Source organism: Helicoverpa zea, chromosome 5 (assembly GCF_022581195.2).
Source record: "Helicoverpa zea isolate HzStark_Cry1AcR chromosome 5, ilHelZeax1.1, whole genome shotgun sequence".
Classification (NCBI taxonomy): Eukaryota; Metazoa; Arthropoda; class Insecta; order Lepidoptera; family Noctuidae; genus Helicoverpa; species Helicoverpa zea.
This window is the reverse complement of record NC_061456.1, coordinates 12,357,286-12,380,676: the sequence shown is the minus strand read 5'-3', so window position 1 is coordinate 12,380,676 and position 23,391 is coordinate 12,357,286. Positions and strand designations below refer to the sequence as shown.

Genomic DNA, 23,391 nt, shown 5'->3' with positions numbered 1-23,391 from the left:
TATAAGGAGCGACTGCCTATCTGACCTCCTCAACCGAGTTACCCGGGTAACCCAATACGGTTTGGTCTTTTTTGAATAGGTCGAGGTTGCGTTCCAAAGAACCGCATTTTAGGTATTTTAACACAAAAAAAAAAACTGTATTTTGGCGTAACATAACCTTAGTACCTAAAATGCGGTTACAAGTCGAAGATTTCATAATTAATAAAGAAAATACACAGTCATGTTCCTAGTACTAGCTTTAAACCCAAGGTAGTTTTTTAAGTTAAGTAAGGACAATTTCGTCGCACAACGCCCCTAGCCCATTACTCATTGTTTGACTTCACAGTCTTTAATTTTTTATTAAGCAATTTTCTTTTGTCTCGCGTAATTATTAAGTGGTTTGTGAATTATGTGCTTTAATAATTGTAGCTTGGGCATTAAATTGGTAAGTTAAGTTGTACCAAAGCAAGACTAATGATTTACTCCATGAAGGAAATTGGGTTAATTATTGGCTTAGTCAAAGAAATAAGTTATTAAAGTCTCCTTTCTGATTTAAAAATAAAATTATTTACGGTACAACATAGAATGAAAAGTAACATCGAAACTCTTTCTAGAATAAATGAATGCCGGATTAAGAAATTGTAACCAGGGGAATTCCACACAGAGTGTTTTGATGAGTAAGCTAATAAAAACTATTCAATAGAGTCTCTATTATTATTAACTTCAAAGAGAACTTGTGGTTTATCCAAAATATCAAGCAACTGCGCAGAATTTTAAATAGCTATGGCCAAATCTGACTAATATGAAACAACAGCTACAAATCGCATCATTCATTTCCGCGATTATAATACTGGGAAACCACACCTTCAAAGGTTAATTTAAGCATCTTCATCTTTCTTCATCATCATCGTTATCTGCCTAGCCTTTTCCCAACTATGTTGGGGTCATCTTAAAATCTTCAACTTCTTTCAATTGGTGACCAACGCGAATTTACCTCAGACCACTTGACTCCCAGTAGTTTTCCATGGGGACAACTGGCCTAGTCATGAAAACGCATTTGGGCGAATTCGGCCGCAACGTTTGACCATAGGTTACACCTCGCCCTCGGTTTAGATTTGACTCGGGCGAGATGTTGCTTAGCCCACATTAAATGACATATCAATTTGTCGAGTGTCACTGCTTGTAGACTTCACGTCTGCCTTTTTAAAACAGCCTCTATTTAAAAGAATTTTATTACTAGACGTGTCTCCTTAAATTCTACTAAATATATACTACGATTGAAAAATGACCGTTGAACAGATGGCCGATTACCATATTGTTATTCATCCTATTATGATGCCAGTTCTAGTCTCAACTAGTGAAACAGGATTATATATCAAGGTTCATTGACAGCATTAGATGATCACCGAATTAGATATTATTATTGAAGTTTGTGACTTAGGAGTTACATATTAGTGGTTTGACGTGGATATAAATATTGTAGTATATGGGTCTCAGGAATGCAGTCTTTTATAGTCATAGTCATAGATATCATAAACTATTTAATAAAAAAATCATTACAACAATGATTTGATTTCTGCTACTGCACACGGATAAAAATCATGTCCAGAATTGTCCACGAACAAATTATATTAAAATTGAATCGTGCGTAAAGTGGCAAAGACCATACAATCTAAAAGTTTTTTTATTCTCAATAGGCCGACTTTTATTAGGAATGTGTATTTGATTTTCACGGCTATTGTTAGGCTTAAAAACCTTCATGTACTTATCAATTACCATGAAAACACTGATCTATCAAGTTGATTTCTACATATTTCAGTAATTTGAACATCTCTGGCACGTTACGGGTAATCAGAGGACAGTAAGTCTGACTACCTGTGTTACCTAGGGGTATTGGGTTGCCTGGGTAACTGGGTTAAGGAGGTCAGACAGACAGTTGCTCCTTGTAAAACACTGGTACCTACTCGCCTCACATAGTTGGGAAAAAAGCGAGGCAGGTGATGAAGATTTCTTCATGTTTCAATTATGGGCCTCATTAAGTAAACAGAAATTGTTTGCTAATTCACAACTTATATCTAATATGACGAGAGTCACGCATCCGTATGTTTGTTTGCCATACATACCTATATGTACACGTTTCGTGATTTTTCCCATTGTATAACTTATTATTGGCATGTATACGAAAGGTCCTGGTGAAGCTCCATGTTAGACTAATAGAAATATTAAAACATCGCGTGAATTTCTAGAAATTAGTCCTGTGAAAAAAAAAAAAAAAAAACAATAAGTATATTAAAACATACTGGTAAAAGTTTAAGTTCTACATTTAATAATTTCACTGCTCTATGGTTTTATTCAGTTTTGAGTATTAATTGTCAACTGTTGAAACTCTAGTGTCATTCATTCCGAATAACTTCAGGGATCTATAAAGTGAAGCCCGTAACTCGTAGGTAACAATTTCTTTTACATACACCAACTACACCTACCTACTCAAACAAAATTCAAGTTCAACCCACCAAAAAAAAACAGACCCCTTATCTATGCATCCGATCATCGTCAATCACTTTAAGTTATATCATACGGAACCCAGCTGTCAAATCGAGGCCACGCCTTCTCAGTACGCTATTACGTTCCGTTTTAAGCAGACTTAATTATTTGAATGTCACTGACACGCACCGGCACGCGTTATTGAGTGTTGCAATGTGTAATTAGATTTTTATAAGTTTAAAATGAAGGTTGATAGAAAATTCTTGTATGTGCGTTTGTACTTACACGGTATAAAATTTGTGATAACTGTCAGAATAGACCACACAAATAAATCCAAATACGGAATCTATACTTAGGTCTCTTACCAAGGGGTATTTGGGTTGCCTGGGTAACTGGGTTGAGAAGGTCAGACAGTCAGTCGCTCCTTCTCAAACACTGGTACTCAGCTGCATCCGGTTAGGCTGGAAGCCGACCCCAATGTAGTTGGGAAATGGCTAGGCAGATGATGATGACTTATTTATGTACGTAATAACTGAATGATTGTTGGGAGACATCATAGTGGGCCATAGCTCAATCAGCTGAATTAAGTCCGTAAAGCCATGTATTCACTGGGAAACAATGTTTCAGATACACAGTTTCTGAAACATCACGTAGATGTTTACAGCAACAATGTTTCGGAAACTCTGCCGTCCACATCGTCCACAGAAACACGTAGATATTGTTTCTGAAACAGTGTTTATAAACAATTGTTTCTCAGTGAATAGGTACATGGCTTAAAAGGCTTTAATGTTTACTAATGCTTAACCCTAAAAATCCAGCTTACCAGTTTCTTAGTCTAGTCTGTATTTTTTATCCAAGTATTTTTTGTTACCATGCACTTTCTTGTTTACTGTTATTTCTATATTCCGATCCGGTTTATGTGTTTTAACAAATGTACATACAGTGACGTAGTTTACACGGGTAATATTGACAAGATAAATATTTGGTTTTGCTTACATAGATTAGTGGGCAAAGGTCTTTACAATGTTCAAGTAAGTACAAGGTATTGTGAACGAAAGCATTTCTAGTTGTCTTACTTTTATATTTACATACAAATTTTCCGTTTTATATTCTTTTAGGAATAAACCTTCATAAAAGATGTCGTAAAACTTATATTTTTCCTAACAACAACGTTAGAACTGCCTTACAAAATGATAAGAAGCATTTAAATATTTGTTTCTTTCATGGAACCACTCTATGATTAATCTAGATATAGGGTCATTAATTATCCCTTGATTGTGATTAGTATCCAAATTTGAGACTTAAAAGTAAAAAAAACAAATGAAAGTCTGTTTTTTTTTTAGGAAAATGTTATGTATTTTGGAATACTCATAGAATGCTGTTCTCAATGGAGGTGCACAAAATGATCGTTTTGTTATTGCACATTTTAATGGTACCTAATAGTTTAATTTTAACTTAAAATTACAGCGCATATAATTGTCATTTCCGATATGAATAGGAACAACATTACATGTTAGTAGAGCAATTTATACACTCAAAGAACTAAACAGTACAAGACCATAATCATTTTCTCACGAAAACAATCCACGATTCAAGACTGAAAGTCCTATCTCACGTTCTATAACTCACTTGAAAATGAACCGTAAACTGTGGAAATAAGGTAGAATGTTGTATGAATAGTTTTGATATTGAAATAGCTTGGTAACATGAAGAAAGAATCAGTGTAAAATGCATTGTCGTAGTTTTTATTCCGTTGCAATTACGCTGATGTTGTAATTTAATAGTTTTTGTGGTTTTAAATAGTTTTAAGGTCAATTTTAAAAGTAGGAATTTTTATTAATGTTCATTTCTTAATGGATTCAATTAATATTGCGGTTAGAATTATTTATTTGAATTGAAAATCAGTAGTCTAAGTGTCTATTATAAGGTTTGATATTTTATAAGGTTCAGTAAAAGTTACTTGAAAATTAAAAACACAGTAAAAATAACAATTTTATTTAAGAATTTCCTAATATATTATTAAATATGTTTTTGTAGAAACTCAAAAATTACGTTATTAATTCTTTGAAATTACTTGCAATTGGATAAGTTTGAACGTGTTTATAACAATGCTTGCTATAAATAGGAATTCAGAGTAATTATTACAAAATATTGTATGAAGTACGATGTTAATTTGGCAATGACTGAAATCAGTGTATTTGTTATAGGCTGAAATTTCTTAAAACGAGTTTAGGAAATAATCATATTTTATTTTTTCTGTTGTAAAAGTTTTGCAACTATTGTGCGGTTTACAAAGTACTGCATACAGACTAGACAGTCGGCCGACAATTTGACTTGACGGTCGTCAATTTTTTTTAAAGATTCCAATTACCACCACAGCTAAATACCTGATATTTGTAATTTACGTAGGTAGGTTATAGTATTCATCTTCACTTGTTTTTTGAGCCCGAACAAACTATCGGCCGACTAAAAGTTTGTAGTGTGCGTTTACTTTAACTTTACTTTTAAATCGTAAATCATTTCTTGTATTTGAATTACAAAATATTCATTAAATATCTAAATACAGAATGATTTTGAATATTGCTACACAAATATAGTCATCGTATTTTTTTAATGCGTAAATTAAACTAATGTTTTTTTTTTTTATTCAAATGCTAATAGAATTCAAAAATTTTATAACTGTTGACATTTAATAAACCATTTATCATTCATAAAAAAATATTTCATCATATACATCAAATACTAGCAATATTATTATGGGTACCTACTATCTTTAAATATTGATTTGTTCAATAACAATTTACTATTATTACTAAACTTAGCCTTGAAATATATTGTGTTTTCATAACTGCAACGTAGTTTGTTAATTATTAACGTATCTAATAGAATTTCACAGTAAATATTTGAGATGCATTTTTCTAGCCATATTTTGGAAATCACAATTGATGGGTCTCGGCTGTCATTCGAACTTGTAGGCGATCTTCGTGGCAGGCTAGAAATTTTACAAAGACTATCAGACTGTTTTGGGTAAATAGATTAAGGAGATCAGATAGTCGCTTCATGTAAAGTAGCAGGTACTCAGCGGCAATAAAAAAAATCAAAAGAAATGGCTGGGCAGGTGACTACTTAGCTCAATTTTTAACAAGCTATTTGATAATTTTCTGTTAAGAAAATAAAGATAGTGTACTTAGATAAATATAGATTGCGAAAAAATGCATTAGAGGCAAATTATTTCCTATTTTTTTTGTACACTTTTTTGTAATTTTACACACATTTTAACAATATAGGCGTAGATAACAGAAATGATGATGATAGGCGTCCCGATGCAATAATTTCAATTGCAACACAGTTACATGGTTATAAAAACCATCTAATTTAATCAGTCTGTGAAGTGTTTATAATAAGAACTGCAAAAGTCAGCTGTTTGGGTAACAATTGAATTCGAGGTGAAGACAGCTGACGATTAGTTGTTTTACAATGGTGAATGAAGAGATTGCTGATTATGTAAATAGGTTGAAGACCTTTATAGTATGCTAGGTTTTTTATGAAGAACTCGCGTGAAATTTTATCCAGGTTCCGTGGGGACTACTACTGCTCGTACCGGGATAAAATATAGCTTGTGTTACTCGGAAAGAGTGTAGCGTTCTAATAGTGAAAGATTTTTTATTCGATTCAGTAGTTTCTGAGCCTTTAGGGTACAAATAAACAAAAACAATATTCGCTTTTATTACTAAAAGAAGAATTTAAAAAACTGCGTAAAAATGCGCAGTTTTAAAAATAGCAAAATTAAAGAATTCAAAATCCGGATTCTGTTACGTGTCTACGATTAACATAATTACATAATATAACACAGGGTTTGTTACAAGTCCAAACACGTTGTTAGAAATATAGTTCGTGTAATAAACAAAACACAAGTTTACAACAATAGGTATAACCAAAAGTAACTTAATCAGAATTTACAATAAAAACTCAACGCGGAGCACCGCGGAGGAAAAAATCAAATCTCGCGTCCGAATCACACGGCGGTCGGGTGGCTCTCTTGCGCGTCACGGGCTGCGCCGCTGCGCGGGGACCGGCGGGGTGAGGGTCGCGGGTGTCGCGGTAGAAGCGGGCGCGGGGATGCGGCCGCGTTCCGTTAGCCGCGCGGCGCGAGACGTATGGCTTTCAAAAACCCCGCGCTACAGTCTCCCCCTCTAGTCCAGCTAGCGTGCCCCCACAGCTGGACTAGTCTAGGTACCTGCGCGGCCTACCACGCTTACGTTTTTCGCGGACCGGCGGTTCTACTTCACCATGATAAGGCGTCAGGTTCGAGACGTGGAACCTCCCAACGCTCCCCCCGGTCTGGATGTGCTCTAAGCCGTACGTAGTGGGGCTTACGATCGTCCCGATCCTATATGGGCCGTCACGGCGCGGGATGAACTTTGCGGACTGTCCGCGGCCCGCATCGTTTGGCCCTTGTGTCTTTAGCAAGACGAGGTCACCTACCTTATAGTCCGGCGGTGGCCTCCGCTTCTTGTCGGCATACTCCTTCTTCGCGGCTTGAGCCTCCTCGTGAGTGTCCCTGGCCTGATCCAGGGTGGCCGCCATCTGTTTTAGGTAAGGAGTAATGCTGGGTACAAAATTATCACTCTCCACGACAGCCCTCATGTCTGCCGCAGAGTCCGAGGGAGCTCGCAGTTCCCTCCCGAAAGTCAGGTATGCCGGCGAAAATCCTGTGCTGCTGGTGACGGCGGAGTTCATTGCGAACCTGACAGCCGCCAGATGCAGATCCCAGGTCGCATGGTCTACACCGACAAGTATTGCCAGCTGAGACTTGAGGTCCCGGTTTTTGCGCTCTATCGGGTTAGCCTCAGGGTGGTAATATGGTGTGAGTGCCTGGCTAATTCCCAGAACATGGCACACCTGCTGCATTACCTCACTCACAAACTGCACGCCGTTGTCGCTAATGAGGCGGCGTGGGACTCCATACCGCAAAAACACCTCATTAGCCAACGTCTGTGCGCACTCGACGCTGGTGGCGCTCTCTAGCGGGAATAGCTCGACCCATCGCGAGCAAACGTCTTCCACGATTAGTACCCACCTGTTCTTGCGAGGCGTCTCGACTAGGGGACCAAACAGGTCCACCGAAACTACTTCGAACCTCCTTGCCATGGCAGGGGTTTGGAGCAACCCTGCCGGCTTGCGGTTGTCGACCCTGTACCGTTGGCATGGTACACACTCTTTGATGTAATTGGTCACGAATGCCCTCATGCCCGGCCAATAGTACCTGGCCCGGACACGGCTCAACGTGCGCTCTACTCCGAAGTGACCGGCTGTAGGCGCGTCGTGAAGGTCAACCAATACTTGCCTGCGCTCCTGCTCTGGAACAACCAAACAGCAGTCTTCTCCGTCGTCTGATTCCAAACTGTACCTATAAAGGATTCCGTCAGACATCACGTAACCCCGATCTGACCATGGTCTCCCCCTAGAGGGTTCGTCGGACTCCATGTCCTCGATGATTTTACGAACCTCTGGATCCAGGAGCTGATTGCTGCGGACATCCGCGCCGCTTCTTTTCGGCATGTCCACAATTGTCGTGCGTAGTTCACATTCATCCGGGTCGTCCGGACAAACGGGTCGCGATAGTGTGTCCGCCACCACGTTCGAACGACCGGGAGTGTATTCGATAGCAAGATCGAACTCTTGTAATGTTAGGGCCCACCTTGCCAGTCGGCCGCTGGGTGACCTTTGACTCATCAGCCACCGAAGGGGTTGGTGGTCTGTCCTAACTACAATCCTCGCGGACTCAACATAACCGCGGAACTTACCAAGTGCCCATACGACAGCGAGGGCCTCGCGCTCGGTCGTTGAGTAATTTCTCTCGGCGCTGGTGAGAAGTCGGCTCGCATATTCAATCGGCCTCTCGTCTTGGCCCTCCCCCTGCATAAGAACTGCTCCAAGGCAATACGCACTACTATCAGTGCAGAGTACGTACGGCTTCGATTCGTCAGCCTGACGCAGTATGGGAGCGGTCACAAGAAGAGACTTGATGCGCTCGAAGGCCTCCTGTTGCTCAGCGTCCCATTGCCAGACACTGGACTTCTTCAGCAGGTTCGTGAGAGGTCTCGCGACTTCTGCATAATTGTTAATAAAACGTCGGTACCAACTCGACGTCTGCAAGAAACATTTCAACTGCTTAACGTTCCTAGGGGCAGCCATGTTGTCGATAGCTGCCGTTTTATCCGGATCTACCTGGATACCACCTGGCACGATGATGTGCCCCAGAAACTGAACAGACTCCTTGGCAAAGAAACTCTTGTCTCTATTTACCCTTAACTTAAACATTGCTAGACGATCGAAGACGACCTCCAGGTCTGCCAGGTGCCTCTCGAAAGGTCCAGGAGACAGCACGATCAGATCGTCTAAATAACAAAACAGCTCAACCCCCTTTAGGTTGGAGCGGAAACGGTCCATCAACCTTTGAAAAGTTGCCCCGGAATTCCGTAGGCCCATTGGCATTCGTTTGAATCTGAATGTTCCAAGCGGCGTCGTGAAGGCCGTTTTGTCCTGGTCTTCTGCGCAGACGCTCACCTGGTGATATCCGGACCGAAGGTCTAGCGTGGTCATGTACTCACTGGTCTTAGCAGCATGCAAGACATCCTCAATGCGTGGGAGCGGGTATCGGTCTGGCTCTGTTACTGCATTGAGCTTACGGTAATCAATGCACAACCTCAGACTCCCGTCCTTCTTACCTACCAGTACAACGTTGGATGCCCAGGGTGACTCGCACTCTTCGATGACGTCGTCTTGCAGCAGTTTATCCAACTCCTTCTGCAAGGCCTCTCTTTTGGTCTGGGACATCCTATACGGTGGACACGCAATAGGTTCTTGGTGTGGACTCACCTTTATCCGATGCGTAGCAAATTCCGTGGGCGGTCCGTTGCGCGCGAACTGCGGCGCACGACTATCAATAAACGAGTCGAGCGAACGTCGCTGCTCGGGGGTTAACTTACAACCTTCATCCGGGCGCAGCGTCAACTCCGACGGCGCGGCGTACATCAGCCCTGTGTCAGACGAGGCGGGCCGCTGCGTATTCGCATCGCTTGCACTAAGAACATACGAGTAAACAAAATTATAAACGACATCGGGATCATCCGCGAATGTCCAGACGCGGCGGGCGACGTCAATTATTATTCCCGCCCGGGTCAAAAAATCGACCCCTAGTAATGTCTTGGTGTTTGCCCCTGGCAACACTAACATTGGGCAAACAATTTCACGACCTTCAATGACAATACTTACCTCGGCCGACAACAAGTGCCTCCACCCTTGTGTTCCGTCAGCAAGGTGAACGTACCTTTTCGTGTCGCTGAAACTTACTCCGGAGTCAACTAAAACTCGGTATATAAAGGGCTCGCAAGACTATGTGTTGCACCCGTATCCACCACGGCCACGCCGTGACGGCCCATAACATTTATATCTACCATCGGGTATAATTCCCGCGATGTGACGTTATTGATGCGTACGTAACTCGAATCGTTATCACTAAAATTATTAAACGACGCTTCGACCGGTTTTGTACTTTTATCATTACATACGTCACATCGGGACTTCACGACGTCCGGCTTACCACAGCCGTAACACCGCAACCTACTCGCGAAGGGCGGCCCGCTACTTGGCCCCGTACCTGACGCCTTATCACCAGTCGTCTTATCACGGTGACGACAGTCATCACTAAGATGCCCGAAAGAACGACAATGCCTACAACGCGATTTCGTCTTATTATGGTTGCGCGTCGCGGTCTCGGTCTCGGTCCCCGTGTTATCGGTAGGTATCTTAGATAACGAATGTTTGTTTTGATTTTTCTTCAATTTAAAATAACTTTCCTCCGCGATTCTGGCGCTATACAATAACTTATCTAAGCTTATTATACTATCGCGGGGTACACGCTTAATTACACGTCTATGTAGTAAACCGTAACACATATCTATTTGTAATTGTTCATCTAGCTTATATGGTAGCTTTGCGATTAATGCACGCACTTTGCATATGAAAGAATCAACACGCTCGTCGTCACGTTGCTCGGCGGCGTAGATCTCGCGAAGTACCTGATGCGCGGGCTGCGCCACGCCGTAGGTATCGCGCAGGCGCGCGAGCGCGTCGGACCATGTGCTCACCGACGCCTTCACGCCGCGCCACCACACCGCTGCCTCGCCCTCCAACAACATAGGAAGACCTCGAAGGGCATGAGCGTCGCTGATGGCCGTGCATTCTTTGTATATCTGCACGGAATCCAGGAACGCCTCCAGGACCTCGGCGTCCTTGGAGGCTCCGGTGAACCTCGCCGTGCACTTGGCGAAGTTGATGCCGGCGGCGGCGGTCCCGCTCGTGCCGGCGTCGGCGCGGCTCGCGCTCGTGTCGGCGCGGCCCGCGCGCGCTGCGGCGTGTCCCGCATGCGCATCGGCGCGGCTCGCGCCTGCGTCGCCGCTGCTCGCGGCCGCGGCACCCCCGTTGCTTGCGCCGGTGTCGCCGCTGCACGCGTTCGGTTGAAGAGAGGCCCCGATGGGAGTGGATGTCCTAAACTCGCCGGTGGACGTCAACGCTGTGATGAGGCTTTTGTTCGCCTCCATCTGCGCACGCGTAATCGCCTCGATTAGCGTGGATAAAAATTGATCCGTGGGCTGCATTGTGGGGTGCGGCGCTGTCGGTGCCGTGCTGCTGGATCTCGCGGCGTCCCCGCGACCAAGCTCCACGACGCTGTCCTCGTCCTCCGTGAGCGTGGCGTCGTCATCACGGCCTCGCTGCCGGAGTGCTTCCTGCCTCGTTAACGGCATTTTGGATAGGATAACGCGTAGTTGCACACTTCAACAGTTCGCACAAATCACACAATGTTCACAGCTTGCACGTGTTACTCACTTAGTCAGTAGGTAAGTTCGTGCCACGAGTAGGGCGCCATTATAACACAGGGTTTGTTACAAGTCCAAACACGTTGTTAGAAATATAGTTCGTGTAATAAACAAAACACAAGTTTACAACAATAGGTATAACCAAAAGTAACTTAATCAGAATTTACAATAAAAACTCAACGCGGAGCACCGCGGAGGAAAAAATCAAATCTCGCGTCCGAATCACACGGCGGTCGGGTGGCTCTCTTGCGCGTCACGGGCTGCGCCGCTGCGCGGGGACCGGCGGGGTGAGGGTCGCGGGTGTCGCGGTAGAAGCGGGCGCGGGGATGCGGCCGCGTTCCGTTAGCCGCGCGGCGCGAGACGTATGGCTTTCAAAAACCCCGCGCTACAATAATAAAATCATGCGTAGATTTTCGAAGCATAAAAATGCTATTTTTGAGTTAGATACCAAACAGCATCTAATAATCTTTTCAAAAACCGGCTATTCTAGTCGACCACGCCTTTAAAAAAAAAAAAACATATTTCGTAACATTGATAACATGTATTTTTATATGGTTCAGTTACATAACTTTACAATTCAATAAATTGTGAAGGTATATTTTATCGATTTTGAATTGTAACCCTGTTATGCGATCTGGCCGGAGAAAAGGGATTTTCAATCACATCCCTATTTTTCACTGTATTCAGCTCTCTGAGGGAGTGTCAGTCAGCAGTCCAGAACCATATTCAATTTCAAATCAACAAGACTGGAAGCCAACCTCAACATAGTTGGGAAAAGGCAGATGATTGACATTATGACAGCAATGCCGTAGATTAAGTTGCGTAATTAGAAATATTTCCATATTTTAGTGAAACAATGCACTATTAAGTAATAAGCTTTAATACTAATGACGCATAACTTGCTGAACAAGTGGGCCAGTGTCATCTCAAGGCTAATTATTATTTTCGCAATAGACTAATTTACTTTTAATGCAAAATTTATTTTGAATGTTAGTTTCCGATCGGTCACTGAATGAGTAGTGTGGTTCCTCTCTAATAATTCGATTTTTTTTTGTAGTTCTCGTTTTTTGAACTGTATTTTTTTGGAGTGCTTGTGTTATTTTTTGGATTTGTTTTTGGACATAAGGTGTGTTGGTCGTTTAGATTTTTTTTTATTTTGTATTCGATAAATGCACATGAAAATGCATTACTATTTGAATCATTACAATCAAAGTGATGAACGGAATTATTTATATTTTCACTTACCCAAGATTATATTTTTTTTTTTCTTCTTTGTATTTTAAGCGCCAAAGTTTACAGGTTCTCTCTTCTTATCTTATTTTAACATTTTATTTTCTTTTGTCTCCAGGGCCAAATACAACCATGTCGTTCGTCGACTCGTACCGAAAATTCATGGAACGCAATAGCGGTAAGTTTTATTAGGTATATCATAAAAATCGTGTTAATAAACTAAAATCATTATTATTAAATAACACGTTTATATAAATTGTGACAAGTTTTTATTCAAATTAAAAAGCCCGTTTGACTGTGAGAACCAGGATATAGCATTTGCAAATTTTTCATAAGATTTTTTTATAATTTAATAAAAATAAAACTTCTCTACATTTTTCAGCGTTAAATCCGAATTCAAGTACATTAAATTGTTTTTGCAACATGTGAGCAAAAACTATATAATAAAATACATACTAAAGTAATATAGAATAAATAATAAAATACAATAAAAAATACACATACACATTCACATTTTCAAAAGCGCTTCGGCGAAAAATGCAACTCAATTACCTACTACGTTAACAAATTAAGAACGCTGACTGTACCTGAAATATTTCTACCACGTGGTAGAAATGGTATGGTTATGCTCATTGCCATTAGGTCAAGGTTACAAACGCACATATTTATAAACAGATATAAATATATAATATCATAATATCGAGGGCAAAACAGCCATACATTACATTTACTATTACCTTATGAATGAATTAAATACGTTTTGTATATTAATAATTGCAAGGTTAAATTATTATGTATGGATTAATGAAAAAAGATTTATTTCCAAAATTAATGAGTTGAATTGACATTTAATATTTTTTAATTTATCTTTATGTACAAATTACATGAACTTTGAACCTTATGGAAAAATCGTAGAGTCCATAAAAATCAATTTAAAAATAATAACAAAAGAATTATGAATATCCTTTGAAACCGGATTAGCAAAGGTATTAGAAATTAAACAATTGAACTCGGTAGTGGATTAGAAATGAGAGATTAGAACAATGATATGAGTAACTGAGTAATCCTTCTTTATAAGCTTAACCAACTCAATCATCATCATCATCATCATCATCAGCCTATCGCAGTCCACTGCTGGACATAGGCCTCTCCAAGTGCACGCCACTGAGATCGATTTTGCTTTAATGCCAAAACTTAATATTCTGTACCTGATTTAGTTATAGAAAAAGAAAACCTATACCTAATTATTTATGTATTCCAATATTAATTACTTAAGGTTGATCCGTGTATGGTTTGTTAATAATTTACTAACCGTCACGGCTTCTGAGATAATGTAGATTATAGTTCGGCCATTCAGAGAATGCGTTCCTGACACGTCGCGATTGAACTGACGACGTAACTTTGCAATGGCGTTGCAGTTACGATAAAAATATTTTTGCTGGTTGTTTACCGTTTTAACAATTGAGGAGCATTAAAACAACATTATTATATCAATAATCAATGAATGTTATTACGTCGTCAGTTCAATCGCGACGTGTCAGGAACGCATTCTCTGAATGGCCGAACTATACGACCATCCTTAACCGGTGTATAAATAAGCACTATATAAAGCATAGGTATTTTATTAAGATTTAGGCATTTTTTCAGTAATAATAAGAGTGAATTTTATAGTAATTGTACAGTGAATTCATGACTTACGGTACTCGAAAACATTTGACTAATTGCGCATTTGCTCACTATGTGTGATACTATTTGTTTACTATACAAAAGTCAAATAAAATATAAACAAAACACTGCTGGTGGCAAATAGCGAACTTCAGAAATGCAGAGTACCTAACTTGCAACGAACTGTATTATTTCTAAGTTCAAATTCTGTTGCTATACGGAACTAATTATAAATTATTATAATTACTATTTACTAATAAGCAAAACAGTAATGTCTCTGTTTGTTTAGCTACTTTTATTTATTCTACTCTGCTCAATATTTGTTATTTGATTTGCTAGCGTAGTTCAGTTGTCGTGAATGTGAATTTTGCAAATCTTACGATCTCAAAACTAATGAACGTGGTTTTCTTGTATGTAATGTAAGTTACCAAAATGTAGTATGTAATGTATTATTTAACTTCCAAAGTTATTATTATTCAAAAAACTATAAACTTTTTTAGATTAGACAAAGACATCAAAAATTACTTTGAATTTTAATTATATTATTAAGATGATAAGATCACGCCTCATACTATTAACTTAGGTAAAAAATAAATAATAAAACTAGAAAATTCGTTGTGTCCATTTTATACAAAAGTGTAGGTGACAAATTCTAACGGTCAACGGTCTACAAACCTCGGGTTACAACTAAAAAGGTTACGAAAGTGAAACTTGACATTACTATGTATAAACAAATAAAACAAAACTTTTGTTCTCAATCACACGTGCGTGACAGACGCATTTCAATTCTTGTAACATTGCATTTGTTTTTTTTTTTTTAAGTAGAAATTTGTTTTTAAGCACTCCTTGCTAAAACATCAAATAGCAGCATGTTGTATAAAATGTCCGATACGTATTTGTAACTTAATGATGGAAACTTTACTAATTGCTTTTGCGTTAAAGACAGCAACATTTTTATTTTCATAACAATTTTTTTTCAATAAATTAGAATAACCTACATACAAAATATAAATAACTTAATCCTTATGTGGCCACCCAGAATAAAATAAATTCAATAATTATTAATTTATAAACACCTGTGTTAATTGTTGATCACAATAATTATACAATTCCTATGCACAATGTGTGCATGCTACGTGCAAGGAATTGTACTATTTTTATGTCATGAACGCCAATAACTGTGATCCAACTAAGATACAAAAATGTAAATAAACATAAATATAATGTAATTCAGCAAAAATATATCTAAGTTTATATCAAAACCTTTTCGCATCACTGCCATCTTACATGAAAAATCATAATTAGAATGAAGCGGAGAGTAGTAAATTAATTTATTTCGAACTTTTGGATATTTAGGTGCAAAAAATATATAATATCAAGACTGATTTCCCTATATTAAAATTTTGCTGTGATTTGATACTTTTTCTACACAATTATTTCCAAACCCTGTCATTAACCAGTTTATATCTTCATTCTATCCGTAACTAGTTAAGTAAGTGCTAACTATATTTTATAGCCAATACGTGAGAAGATTTTCCAATCATTTCGCACTGGTAGGTCCAAGCATATGTCATTGTTTTGATTTTGATCCAATAATCTGCGCATGATTTAAATTCCGTTACACAAAACTTTTTTTTTTTTAACGACGTCAAAAATCATCAAATGACCCCTCCCGCTGTGGGTTAGCATCGGTGAGGGAGTGTCAGACTCTTACTGACTAAAAACCGTCGTGTGCCGTCATAGGCCTTTTATGTGCCAGGGCCGCGGTAGTTACACAAAACCTTGGACAACAATGGTGTTAGACATCATAAAAATCAGGATATCGAACTGTCTAAAAAATCTTTGAGTAGTCTAAAATCATGAATAAGCTTTAAATATTTAATGATGATTTATATGTAGCAATTCATCTAAGTATAAAGCTTGCCACAAACTTTTATAAATTCACATGAAGTAATGTAAAAAAATCACAAAATAAAAATTAATTGTGTGCAGAAACATCTCAAAGGATTTTTGTTATTTCAAGTTGAACATGTTACGTGCGTATGTGGGTACGTAAAAACAAAATCTTGAATAAAATTTTAAATAAAAATTGATTAAACAAATGAAACCTGATCTAAAAGAAGGCGGAACTAACACCTGGCAATTACAATAATATTCATATTTGTGTGCGTACTGATGCGCTCACGCATACTCGATCGTATTGTTATGGGCATATTGAGTCATATGTGTCGTAAGCAGAACTGTTTGGTTTTTATTTGTTATCGAATAGGAACAAAAATACAACGTAGTATACTGAACTATGAATGCATAATCGATTTTAGATTATTTTTGAATATGTAGTATTCAAGGTTAATAAACCAGTAACCCATACATGCATAGAAGTTTATCGCTTTGTTCATATAAACAACTGAAAAAAAATACCAGTAAAAATACCACACATGAAATAGTCATGTGTGGTCAAAGAGTGAAAAAAAAATTAAAATAAGAAGTATCTACATATTATATATACAAATGTATATCTATTATATATAAATGCATTTACATATTTTTTTTATATGAAACTAAATTTTAATTTCTAATTGACGCAGTCATTGTTTCGAATACTATTTTTATTCAGTTTATTTTTACATAGGTAGACAAAAAACAAAATTAGCATCTTTTTAATTCACAACTTTTCAAACAAATTACCCTGTTACAATAAACGCACTATGAATAGTCATTTACAAATTGACGCATTTCTCTATTTGACGTCGACATGTTAGCGTTCAATGTTGATTTTGTAATAAATTCTTGCATTCTATTAAATTGGCAACCTTGGATTTTGCTTAGCACCAAATTGACACGAGAAAGATTTTTTTTTCGTACATGATGAGGTGACTTGTCATAAGTCTATCGAACTATGTTAATTGGTTGAACAAAGTCTTTGATTTAACTTTTAATAATGTAATACATTCCATCGAATTTGTAGTACAAAATTAATAGGATACCTATTTCTCACACAACGGTTAAATTGTACTACATATTTACACACACTGCTGTGAACTGAATCATTTTATTCAGCTGATATTCGATGAATAAATGTCTTACCATCTATGTTAGCCTGAGCATGCACACAAAAATACTGAACCAGTAAAGTTCAAAAATCATATTTTCAACTAAAATATGTTAAGACACACTCTTTACAAGGTACAGAGCAGAACTGAAAGCAAGTTTGCCATACACATCATATTGAAACATACCCCTACATCTTTTGCAGATCCGCGAACGGAAAACTGGTGGCTAATGTCAGGCCCTGGTCCTCTACTCACCATCCTCGCTTCATACATCTACTTCTGCACTTCTGTCGGTCCTCGGTACATGAGGGACAGGAAACCCTATGACTTGAAGAACACCATGATTCTGTATAACGTGTCTCAGATACTGATGAGCATCTATCTGGTGTATGAGGTGAGTTTGAGAGTTAAAGAAGTTTGGATCTTAATGCTGATGAATAGGTTTCAAATTCTATTGGACATGAAGGTGATGAGTACTTTTGTTTTAAAGAGCTGGTTACAGGCATGATGGATTTCAATACACTCTACCTGAAGCTCGTATCAGATCTCGACGTTAAGTGTAGTGCAGTGGATAGTAGAGTAAAAATTTAAACAATCAGATTCATCAGCAACCTGATGATGATGATAATGATAGAACAAAAGTTAGCTAAAAGATTTATTTTTCCTTTTTAACCTATGTATCTATTTCCTTCCAGGGTATGGTTGCAGGATGGTGGAACGACTACAACTTCTCATGCCAGCCAGTAGATTACTCAAACAACCCTAAGGCTCACAGAGTAAGTACCAATTCTCTATAACCACAAAGTCATGATTATAATATTTACTATGATAGCCCCTTTATATACCGTCACTTCAGAAATTCTTGTTCTGCAGCTAGGTAAAGAAAAATAAAAAACTTTCATAGGATCATCAAAATCAAGTGTCAGTGACAGTTCTTACAAGATCAAATAAATCTCTTACAGATGGCAGCAGCAGTATGGTGGTACTTCGCAGCCAAGATCATTGAGCTTCTGGACACAATCTTCTTCGTCCTGAGGAAGAAGAACAGACAGGTCACGTTCCTTCATCTGTACCATCACTTCATGATGCCCATCTGCGCTTGGATCGGTGTCAAATTCTTGCCAGGTATGTACAAACTTATTAGTATAGTGTAACTCATTTAATTGGTAATAGACGAAAATCTTCTCATCTAAGATATTAGATTGTATTAACAGATACAGAGAAAATAATTGTCAGAAAAGATGGATCCTATGTAAATTCTGAAATGTCTATCATGGTGGCACAAATACCTGTTTGAGATTCTTCGTCATGAATTAAACATGTTAAACTTTGGTTTGATTCATGCTCCAGTAAAAAACTTATAATGAGAAACAGTGCTCAACAAAAAATGCTACCTGCATCAAATGTTTCATCCTTATTAATAAAATCTGTTTTATTTCAGGTGGTCACGGAACTCTCCTCGGTGTGATTAACTCTTTCATCCACATCATCATGTACACTTACTACCTGATCTCCGGTCTTGGTCCTCAGTACCAGAAGTACCTGTGGTGGAAGAAACACCTCACCACCATGCAGCTGGTAAGTTGATACTTAAGGATAATCAAAAACCCTAAATTCTGGACGAAAACCTGAGAGATGGGAACATTAACCTTACAGAGGCTATTTCTATACTACATGTCCCTAAACAAATACTCGAAGAATTTCTACATGACTTGAATTCCCCAGTGATTTTGACAGATTGGGGTGTTTAAAGTTACCTCATTAATTTGATACTTATCAAACCTAAGTTTTTTAAATTGAGATTGTGGTTTACATTGTGGCAATAACTTACGAGTATTACCATTGTTTCCAAAATTAAGGTTAAAATAAGTTTGGTGGGTTGATGACACTCGCGTGATAGTTGACGTGTCACGGTGAAATTGCTGTGCCAAATGACTTCTGTTGAATAATTTTGATATAAGTATTCAATTGAATTAAAACAAAGCTAATGAACATTAACTTTGTAAATGAGTCGGAATAATTTGAAGAGTCTCGGTGTAACGTGAAACTAATCATGATTTGCCAATTCAATATTATGTCTTTTTTCTAAATAACTGAACTATATTAGTGAATATGTTTCACAAACATGATATTCAAAATTGATTACGTTTAATATATGTAGTATCAATATATGTACCTACCATTTTCAATTTAACTTTTGTAGAATCTTCACAGTCACTATCTAGATTTTGACCGGCATACCTTACAAGGTCGTTTATTTCATCATCACTCTAGAATTGAATCTCATCATTACTTTTGTTCCTTTTCAGATCCAGTTCTGCATTATCTTCTACCATAACTTCACCGTTATGTTCAGCGACTGCAACTACCCTAAGGGCATCAACTTCCTACTGTCCCTCAACGCTGGTCTTTTTCTTTACATGTTCGGAAACTTCTACTATGTCAACTATGTCAAAAGCAAACAGACTGCTCAAAGTACCCCGGTTTCCGCAAATGGGAAATCGAAAGAGTGCTAGTAAAAAGACTTTATAAATGTGATCATTTTAGTTTAATTTAATCGAAGCTGGCTTTCGCTGGCTTTTGTTGTGATAGTTCTGTGTTTAAGATTTTGTAGAATCTGTGTGCCAATTCTTTTTTTTCGTCTTCATCGATACTTACTCTGTCTATTGAAGAAGTTTTAACGTGATCAAGCTTTGTTTTATCTTCGTTTATTTTTGTATCTTCTTTGGAAAGTACAAACATTCTTAGTCTGTCCAATCATTTTTCAAAATCTTAAACATAATTAAGTTTCTAAGTAAACGTTCGTATAGACTTCCACCATTTCATAAACTAGGTTTACGACTGTATATTTGTACAAATAGTTTTAATTTTTGGTTTAGGTATAATATATTATTATATCGATAGAAACTATTTGATATATTTGCCCTTATTTCGACTTTGGATGGAATGTGTATTATTGTGTATGCTGCTGCAATTATTTTTTTACCGACTTTTTATTTGTTTTATTGCCTTTTGATGTTTTTGAAGCTTTCTTTATTTTGGTCTGATACGAGATCGTTGTGATGAGCGCAATATGCGTCTCTATATTGATTTATGAGCCCTATTATGTACGAGCTAATACATATTGCTATTTCGTTTGAAGTAGATTTATACTGCCATCACGAGAAGAAAAGACGAGAAGAAACTTTACAAAATGTATCTTTGCTTCATTATTTTTTATAATAATCTCATTATAACAAGACTGCTGATTTTACTTGCGTTTCGACTTTTTTACTTTACTGTGTAAGTTTTTTTTTTGTTATTTCCTATATTGTTTTATGACATAAAATAATTTTATTGCAGCATACACGATACAGTTGAATTACAAGTCTGTAAAGTCAGAGGTTTGTTTGAGATATACCAGATTTTTTTAAGTAGATCAATAAGTAGGGAAATTAAGACACTCTACGTTGAATTTAAGTTACCTTTTTCCATACTCCAAATCAAACTCGTAATTTTTGTTTTATTTTGAAGTTTATTTTATTTTTTAATACGATTGAAATACACTCGTATTTGTAATAACAATTTAAACACTTGTTTGTTTTTATTTTTGTTTATACTATATTTTTATTATGATTATTATTTTCATAAAATATCAGATACAAGATTGAAAAGAAAATGTTAGTTTATCAAACATCACATAAGACTTGTTATTTAAGAGATCTGAAATATATGGGTAATTTTATATAAGTCTGTTGTTTAATATGATATTTATCCCTATTTTTATATTATGCGTCTTGATAGAACATCTTCCGATATCTGGAGAATCCTTCGGCTCAATATTTATAGCACAAAAGAGAAGTACCTAATACTATTTACTCACCTTTGCATTTATATTTTGAAGTGTTAAACCTGATTCTGCCGGGGCTGCGGGATTATTTGAAAGAGTTACCGCGGCCCTGGTACCTACATAAAAAGCCTACGACGGAACACGACGGTTTTTAGTCAGTAAGAGTCTGACACTCCCTCACCGCTGCCAACCCACAGGCAGCGGGAGGGGTCATTTGACGATTTTTGACGTCAAAAAAAAAGTTGAATATATTTTGGAACATAATGAAGTCACATTTAACTCACAAAAATCGCCTTACTTCGAAAACATATTGGAACCAAAACAAAACATGCTGTTTAACTAAATAAACAAAAGAAGTTTCTGGTTTTAACTCACAGAATCGTCTAGTTATTTTGATCGAAAAACACAAATTGTTTACACGCAAAATACGATTAACCGTATAATTATCATGTGACACATACATGATTGTCACTATATAATAATATGCTAACAATAGTTTTAGTCTCAAGGCTAAACAAATACACTTTCAAAACTAATTACTATCTACTGAAAAAGGGACCAAGTAATATGGCCCCTGTAACCAGGATTGATTGTGGTCATAAGACACCTTTTAAATCACACTTTTCACTTAATTCACCACTTTTTAGCATTCTTTGCTCTCGTGACCAAATCAAAACCGTATGGATCGAACTATTACAAGATTGAATAAAACGCCTGGCATGGGGTGACCTTTTAATGACGAATCAGAAGCCAGAAACGTCTGACAACCAGTCTTAACAAGAGGATACCCCTCACCCTGGTTGCCGAGGCAACTCGATTGAGGAGCTCAGATAGCTGCCTACCTCTTCTATCACTTCACGACATACATACTAAGCTGAATCCTGTTAAACTGAAAGGCGACCCCAACATAGTTGGATGAAGACTAAACAGATGATGATGACACAACTTTTTAAAATACACCTGTGTGTTCTAAAAATAAAAAATGTATAAATACTGACTACAATTACAAAAGTAATAGTCAATAGAAATTCCACATATTTGTGTTGACCTTTTCACCTTAAACTTGCAAAGAACGTACACTTAAGGCGCGGGCCCACCGCGGTGCACGGAGAGGCTACGCACGTGTATTAAGCTTCGCTTTGTAAGAAAATGTATGTGGTTGTGTCCACTGCAACCCACGGAGAGGCTACGCATGAATTGACGTCATTGATACACGCGTGGCTTGCTCGAATAGGCGGTTACATAGCTCAACGCTGTCAACGTGGGTCTACGTTTCCACTGGAGTACACGAATAAGACCCACGACTATGTACAGCTCGGTTATCGCAGAGCAGTTTTCAGTCATTCACGTTGTGGAACGGACGCGTTTCGTGTTTCTCGTATACATATATCGTATCGAGGTACTCATAGAATGGCATTGGTACTGACTTTGCTAGACAGTTCTTCTGACGATGAATCCGAAAGTGAGATTGATGATCTTGACACACGCATAGCTTGCTCGAATAAGCGGTTACGTAGCTCAACGCTGTCAGCGTGGGTCTAGCCGTGCGCCATGCCACGCTATACATAGTCGTGGGTCATATTCGTGTACTTCAGTGGAAACATAGACCCACGTTGTCAAACAAATGAATACACGCAGCTAAAATGCGCCGCGTGTCCGTGCACAGCGTGCACTGCGGTGGAGCCGCGCCTTTACAGTAAAGTATTAACTACTAAGACCCAATCCACAATGTATGGTAAATACTCTATTTTTACTTAACTGTAGTTTTCATGAAAATGCAAATAGCGAAATAGCTTATCTAACAATAAATACTAGCATTTAATTTACATGTGTTTGGCATATTTGCAACAATGTTTTGACTTTTTTATTACGTTACTAGCGACCCGCCCCAGCTTCGCACTGGATAACAGTATTTTCCCACTATTTAATGGATTTTATTATACATATAAACCTTCCTCTTGAAACACTATCTGTTAAAAAAAAACCGCATGAAAATCGATTGCGTAGTTTTAAAGATTTAAGCGTACAAAGGGACATAGGGACAGAAAAAGCGACTTTGTTTTATACCATGTAGTGATGTTTTCACTATTACTTGTCACGATGATAAAACTATCAATGAAAGGTGTGAAATGATCCACAAAAATTACAATAAACAATCAGAATTCCTTCGAATTTACAATTAACATAAACCAGTGCATTTATACCATATAAATTGTACTTGTATGTATGTTTGTTCAAAGGGTATTTTTAAATGGTCTCTATAGGAATG

General features: G+C 37.9%; 1 protein-coding gene across 1 annotated transcript in view; it reads left to right on the top strand.

Moving 5' to 3' along the window:
- LOC124630454 (elongation of very long chain fatty acids protein AAEL008004-like) overlaps positions 1–21,022 on the top strand; it is a 41,409-nt gene extending 20,387 nt beyond the window's left edge. The window contains exons 2-7 of the mRNA XM_047164365.1: positions 12,694–12,753; positions 17,497–17,687; positions 17,989–18,069; positions 18,256–18,418; positions 18,735–18,871; positions 19,603–21,022. Of these exons, the coding sequence (XP_047020321.1) occupies positions 12,694–12,753; positions 17,497–17,687; positions 17,989–18,069; positions 18,256–18,418; positions 18,735–18,871; positions 19,603–19,809 (839 nt within the window). The 3' untranslated portion in view covers positions 19,810–21,022. The remainder of the gene's footprint in view (positions 1–12,693; positions 12,754–17,496; positions 17,688–17,988; positions 18,070–18,255; positions 18,419–18,734; positions 18,872–19,602) is intronic.
- The last annotated feature ends 2,369 nt before the right edge of the window (positions 21,023–23,391 follow it).